At 34.7% G+C, this 7512-nt stretch overlaps 1 protein-coding gene across 1 annotated transcript in view; it reads right to left on the bottom strand.

Annotated features, from left to right (window-relative positions):
• LOC107691213 (voltage-dependent T-type calcium channel subunit alpha-1G-like) overlaps window positions 1-7512 on the bottom strand; it is a 135060-nt gene that overhangs the window by 91114 nt on the left and 36434 nt on the right. The window contains exons 9-12 of the mRNA XM_016489712.1: window positions 6888-7039; window positions 5255-5440; window positions 5044-5158; window positions 3866-4021 (exon numbers count right to left, since the gene is read on the bottom strand). Of these exons, the coding sequence (XP_016345198.1) occupies window positions 3866-4021; window positions 5044-5158; window positions 5255-5440; window positions 6888-7039 (609 nt within the window). The remainder of the gene's footprint in view (window positions 1-3865; window positions 4022-5043; window positions 5159-5254; window positions 5441-6887; window positions 7040-7512) is intronic.

Raw genomic sequence — 7512 nt, 5'->3', positions numbered from 1 at the left:
GCAGTCACAGAAACGCGGTTTGAAACAGCCTTTGTTTTGCTACGTCACAAAACTCAATAACCAATCGCGTCAAGGGATCCTATCCTTAGCATATCATTAACTGTGCTGCAAAGCAGAGGGTCTAGTGAGAAGGCAGCCAGGTTAATCCGATAACAGCTATATTTTTTCTGTAGATGTTTCGCTAACTGTTAATGTTTCCCCCTATTTTCACGATGTCGTGTGCTGTTAGCGCTTATTTATTTGTATTTAGAACTGCTAACTTGAATAATAACCTGCGGCAGCAGTGTAAAAGTAGCCCGGAGTCAGACGCACCTCTCCTGCATTGACATCCGCACGTCACACGCGTATGATCGCGGGCACGATTTGGAATCACAGACTTGGCTGCATTTGAGTCTTCAAGGCATTTTGAGGACACAACATCGTCAAGTAAGTAAATTTAACTAATGTTACAGTATCCACTGTAGTTGTCCGCTAGTAAAAACAGTTTTATCAGTCATTATCCATGTACGAACCAGCGCAAACAGATAATGTTACCTCACGAAGTTAGACATCAGTCTCCTTGCTTACATTGAGCATACCATCTTATTTCTGGTTCAAACACATATGGCTTAATTAAACCAATATTTCCACTTGCCATTGCCATTGTATCGCGTTTACTACAGTTCAGTACAGTTCAGGAGGCGCTGACTCATGGCTGGCTGCTGTGTGACTGAGTGGAGGCGGGGCTAATTTGCGTATTCATAGATCCGCGTATAGTAAATGAGGCAAGGGTGTAGAGTTGCATTCAAGCTATTTTAAGGCATGAGAAAATTATTTTCACAAGAAAAAAAAAATTAATATGTCATTTTTATGATCAAAGATGAGTTTTAAAGGATAACATTTTTGACTACAGGGGGACTTTAATAAAGAATCCTTTAAAAAGTATCAAACCGTTAAACAGCACAACTGATTTCGAGATAATAAGAAATCTCGAAATAAGAGCACCAAATCAGCATATTAAAATGATTTCTGAAGGATTGTGTGACACTTAAGACTGAAAATTCAGCTTTGTCATCACAGGAATAAATTACAATTTAAAATATATTAAAATAGAAAACTGTTATTTTAAAATATAATAATATTTCATAATATTACTGTTTTTACTGTATTTTTGATCCAGTAAATGCCTTGTGAAGGTGTCTGTGCAAAGATGGACGCAAATACAGTAGTTAAAAAAAATAAATCTAGCTTTTAACCAATAAAATACATGGACAAGTTGACCATTGAACATGCGGACATACAGACCGACATGCTAGTCCAACAGTGACCACCTGTTTACAGCAGTGTGATTACATAAAGCAATCTGCTGCAGTGGACGGGACATTACGCTGTTGAAGGGACATTCATCCTGGCCCTTGATCTCTCTGCTTCACGTGTCATTCAGCCACCCGTTTCCCCAGCAACCCTGATGCACTGCAAAGTTCGACCAACTAAAAATAAACATGATGTTTGCAGAAAATGATGTAAGGTTAAAATATTAAGCCAGTAGTGTTCGTCAGTTTTAGGGGAGAGCAGGAGAACACAGTACCTTGGCATTCCTGTTGGCATCAGATCAGTTGCGATGAGATTATAATATCTGATGCACTTAGCAAAGGTAACGGCAGATAGGGGTCAGCTGAGTGTGGGCTATCCTCTCTTATTTAAGACTAGAGAGTTTATTTTGAAGACTTCTGAGCTACATAATTTCCTGCCATGATGCAGAATGAGGGGGAAAAGGCAAAGAACTGAGTTCCGTCCAGATAATACCTTCTCTCAAGTCAACTAAAAATCCAGAACTTTCTCTTTCACTCCTATTATGCAAATTATTATGAATGACAAACCAATTTTCAATTACGTGTTTTGTTTCTCTTGTTGTTGCTCTAATGAGGTGTTACAGAAACAGCACTTAATCATTTTTGATTCATCTGTTCGTTATTCTAACAATGATTTTGCTCAATTGAACAATCAATCAAAATCTAGAGATACTTTTTTCATTAAAAGTTTTATGAATCTTTTGAATCCACCATGTGAGCAGAGTTCAAAATAAATGAGTTGTCAGGTCTTAGATTTACAGTAACATTTATCATGAGTTAAACTGTATTACATCTACTAGAACGCCAAACAACAGGACTTCGACAAACTGCATGTGAACATTTTATTTCAAAAATTGATCATACGGTAAAAATAAAGGTGATCAAATAGTTTTTTCTTTTTGCACTGTATAGACACGTCAACTTGCATGATTCGGTTCACCTCTTTCCAAAGAGACAGTAATAAAACAACCCCTCCACCCAAAATGATACATAGGTATAACATTTATATCTCTGATTTATCTTGAGCCTGGCCATTTCTGTGTGCGTGTCTGTCTTTCTGTCAGAGAAGAATGGCTGCTATGCATTGGGAGATAAGTTGTCTCATAAGATCATGGAAAAAGAAGGCGATAAAGAAAAAGTATGAAGGAAGGAGGATGAGAAGGAGTGCTCTTGAGCATGGAGTAGGCACTATTATACACAGAACAAGAAACTCATCACTTCCAGTTGAATAGCATAGTGTCCTAACCAGGCACAATGCGACAAAGCAAGAAGCTTTCCACGTGTCTGTCCTAACCAGCTTTGACAATGACACTACATTTTGTCAGTTGCTTCTGTACTTCTGTGGCGCTAAGTTCCAATTCAGTTCACTTGGAAATGCTCCCAGACAGCTGTTTTTGAAGTACAACTGTTATCTACATGAATAAGAAAGACAGAAATCTCAAGATGACATTTCGAAACATATTTCAAACCAACGAAATCTGCCAAAAATAGCATCTTACATTTAGATTTTTTAGCTCAAATTATGATCAAATAAACAATAAAACTGTCCCAAATGACATACTATACACTATGTTGCGTCCACACCACAACAATAACAATAAAGACACAGAAAAACGTTACCATTGGAATCACTTTCAGATTTTTTCCAGCTAATGAATGGTAAAGTGTTAACAGCTCATCAGAATCCATCTTTAAAGAGCTTGAGCATTTATAGGGGCAGACAACATAACTGCAGCATGTGCTTATAATAAATTATCTTTATAGTTATCGTACACTAGTTATCTTTATAGTTTTTGTTTTTGGTGTGAACTACACACACAATTTACACTATTTATACTACAAAACAGTCACTAAATTCAGGATAGCATACTACTCTTACTATTTCTGCCACAAGAGTAGTATGCTAGTAACTCTACTCAGAAAATCAGCAAGTGTCTCTCTTCTATGTTGTGTTGCTCCACACACACACACACACACACACACACACACACACACACACACACACACACACACACACCCCTGCCCATATGAAATTCAGTGGATCAAACTCGCTCCTCACATATACTGAACATCAAAAAAACGGATGACAAGAAATTGGTAAGGAAGTTTTATATGACAAATGATTTGAAAAATCCTTCAAGCACCTTAATGAAAACCATGAAAAGGACTCTGTTAAGTGAAGCGTTATGAAAAGTCATGAAAATACAAGGTTCTTAGATTCACGCTCTTCAGCTGTGGAGTGTGAGAAAGCACGCAAACAGATTGGCTGTGATTTTGTTGCATCGAGCATCATTTTTGCTTTCAGCCTGTACAGAAAAATCGCTTTTCACTTGAATCTTGTCACATCGTGCCTGTTTAGGACATAGTGTTAGACGAAGGAGACAGGAGAGAGCTAGTGGTGAAAAAGAGAAGAAAGATACGGTGTTGGAATATGTGCTAGATTCTAAAGGACAAAAAAGAGAAGACAGACTGTGAAGTGAAGAAAAAAAAAGAGGATAAAAAAATGTAGAGGCTAGGTTGGAATCTGGCTTTACCTCAGTTTGGAATCCTTCCACCAAGATAGCCACCAACAGGTTGAACAAGACATAGTTTCCAAAAGTCATGAGGGCGATGAAGTACAGAGCAGCCACAGGAGAGGTGGAGGCCATCCCATTATACAGTACCTTATTCCAGTCCTCCTGAGTCAAGATCTGATGTACAAGCAACAAACACAATCAAACTGCCATTTATACTTATGTTCAAAATGTGGGGGTCGGAAGTCTCCTATGCTCATCAGTGATGCATTAGTTTGATCAAAACTACAGTAAAACAGTAATATTATGAAATATCCCCACAAAATAATTGTTAATGTTACATTTTCTAATTTTATTCTTGCGCTGGCAAAACTTAAATTTCCGCAGACATTCCTCCAGTTTCATATTGTCACATGATGCTTCAGAAATGATATGCTGATAATATGCTTATATCATTCTAATATTCCAATACTTCTGTAAAAAAAAAAATTAAAAAATTGATACTTTTTACTTGGGATTCTTTGATGAATAGAAAGTTCACCAAGGAAACAGAATGTATTTAAAATAGAAATCATTTGTAACATTATAAATGGGTAACACTTTACAATAAGGTCCCATTAGTTAGCATTATTTAATTCATTAACATTAACAATGAGCCATACATTTATTACAGTATTTATTAATCTTTGTTAACATTAGTTATTAATAGAATTACAACTGTTTATTGTTAGTTCATGTTAGATCAGGTCCATTAAATAAAATTAACATACAACTTTTCATTTTAATATTGTATTAGAAATGGCTGAAATTTACATTATATATGATAAATATTAGTTTGTTAGTTCATGTTAAATAATCTAGTTAACTTATGTTAACAAATAGAACCTTATTGTAAAGAGTTACCCATAAATGAATACCTATAAATCTTTTTTTTTTTTTTATTGCATTCTTGCGAAATTAATATATTAATTTCTAAAAAAAAAAATAATAATAAATAATAAATCTCGATGACCCCAGACTTTTGAGTGGTAGTGTACATATGCGTGAAACTTGCGTAATATGAGCATGTGTTATTAATTGGGAGCACAAAACATGTTTACATCTGTATTTCGTGCTGTACACTTATGATCGGATCACTCAATATGGATGTTAAGATGCCTGATTGAAACTGCAGCTTGTGTAGCATGCAGGACTCTTGCCTGAAAAACTGTTACAATGGCCCACAGCAAAGAGTCAAAGTTCTTGCGGTCAGGAAGTGTGTCTCCATCTCTCTCAGAGCCAAATTTGCATCCAAACAGGTGCATGCCTAGAATACTGTAAAACAAAATTACAAACAAATAGTTCAAATGTAAAATAAATAGACTGAATGTACAGTCCTTTTAAATTGCACAAAGGCATCTATCATCTTGCCTGAAAATGAATATGAAAAGCATAAGCAGCATGCAGAAGGTGGCAACATTGTCCATGGTCTTCATCAGGACCACCAGCTGCCTCTGCAGGGCGGGCATAAAGCGGACCAGCTTCAACACACGCATGAGTCTGAAGGTCCTCAGCACCGATAAACCTCCTCCCTGCTGGCCAACAATCTCCCAGACACTGTCAACACATATAAACACACACATCTGACAGAATGCACAAGGAGGACAATGCTAAAACAAATCCCGGCTATCGTAGTTATCCTTTCATTCCTAAGGGAGAAATGCAATAGATTGGGTTATTTCTTGAAAGAAAATAATTCCAAAATGTTTTAGTGTGGTTTGTTGCATTTCAAACAGAGCAAAAAATGTCACTAGCCAGTTGAATAAAATAAGCTAAAATAAAACTGCTGTGAACACAAGCAATTCAGCAACAAGATGATTGGAGACAATAGCAAATACATAATACATTTAAACAGAAAACAGTTATTTTAAATTGTATTGAAAATATTTCACAGTATTAGTTTTAATCATTTTTGAACAAATAAATGCATCTTCATTTAGACCCGTTTTAAAAACATCTAAAAAATCTTATTGACCCCAAACCTTTGAACTGTAGTGTATTGCAACACATCTTATTTTTTATTATTTTATTATTATTATTTTAATAATATAATCATTAATAATTTAAAGAATACTTAATTTTGTTTATTTATTTTAATAAATTATTATTTTAATATTTTAATAATTTTAGCTTGTTATATCCATTTTTGTTCATTTAAAAAAGTTGCTTGTTTTTTATGCTTTTTTGCTGTTTTATATTTTATATTCCTTATATATATATATATATTTTACTTGCTTTTAGTATAAACAAAAAACAAAAGATAATTATTAAATATAAAAGGTATTCCTTGAAGTGAAATTAATAATTAAAATAATACTTTATTTTTACTCATGTTAATTATTATTTTAATATGTAATAATTTTAGCTTGTTATATTATATTTTATATTTTAGCTTATTAATATTTTAAATTGAAAAACCTGCTTGTTTTTTACTTTTATTTTTTCTATTCTATTATCTATTTTATCTTTTTTTTTTATTTTTATTTTTTTATTTATCTATGTATTTTTATGTATTTATTTATTTTTGAAGTAGAGGTATTTGAAGTATTTAAAGAAAAAAATAATTCTTAAGAATGATTGTGTTACTATGGTAACCAGTATTTGTTTTCCCACCCACGTTAAACCACGCCCCCAGAATAGTTGGCGACTGTATCTATGCAACACGCTGAGCATTAATAAATGCAAGAACCCATCATAACGTTGTACCATGCCAAATCTTTTGCTTGTTCAGACGTCTTAGTATGTGCAAATTCATGTCAATTGAGAATGGATGGGCGTGAAATTGCAACACTCATCATGACAGCTGACAGTCATCAGACTGAACAGGCAGCAGATGTCCCATCACTCAGTAATGGCTGCATTCTGTCTGGCTGTCACTGTTGTGATATAACACACTGCCAGTGTGCATTTTCAGAAATGAAGATGAACGTCAATAAACAGTGACACAGGCCACGTTATTAATGTTTAGAAGTACTAAAGAAAGAATGCAGAAGAGCATGTGTACCTGATTACCACAATAATACCATCAAAGATGTTGTAAGGGTTCTTGATGTAGCCAAAAAGACCATAAACCAGCAGTTTCAGGAGCATCTCCAGTGCGAACAAACTGGTGAAGACGATATTACTGATTTCCAGAGCATTTGTCAACTCATCAGGCTGAAAAAAAAGAGAGAGAATTAGAAGATAAAATCAAGACTATCACATAGATGCCACTGTGCCATGGCAGTACTGTTGTAAAGGACACATGTACATGAGGATACATTTTTTCGTTAAAACTAGAGCCGATATGGTTTTTTTGGGGCCGATACCGATACCGATATTAGGGGGTAACAATATTTGGGCCCGATAACGATATATCGGCCGATATTCTTTGTGTATATTATAGTACAGTACCAGTCAAAAGTTTGGACACTTTCCCATTCGTCCAAACATTTGACTGGTAAAATATATAGAATACAGTATATGCATAAACACATTTTTTGCAATGATCACTCAAATGTGGTGATCAAACACTTATAATGGTGACAGAGATATGTAAGGGCATTTAACAATTTAACAATAAACTTTACTATCCAAAATGAGTCTGACATCAGTGCACTGAACAGTAAAGTTGAAGTTTATTCAACTTT

The sequence above is a fragment of the Sinocyclocheilus anshuiensis genome, unplaced genomic scaffold (genome assembly GCF_001515605.1).
Source record: "Sinocyclocheilus anshuiensis isolate Anshui unplaced genomic scaffold, SAMN03320099.WGS_v1.1 scaffold470, whole genome shotgun sequence".
Lineage (NCBI taxonomy): Eukaryota > Metazoa > Chordata > Actinopteri > Cypriniformes > Cyprinidae > Sinocyclocheilus > Sinocyclocheilus anshuiensis.
The sequence above is the reverse complement of the archived record's forward strand: the minus strand, read 5'-3'. Positions and strand labels throughout refer to the sequence as shown.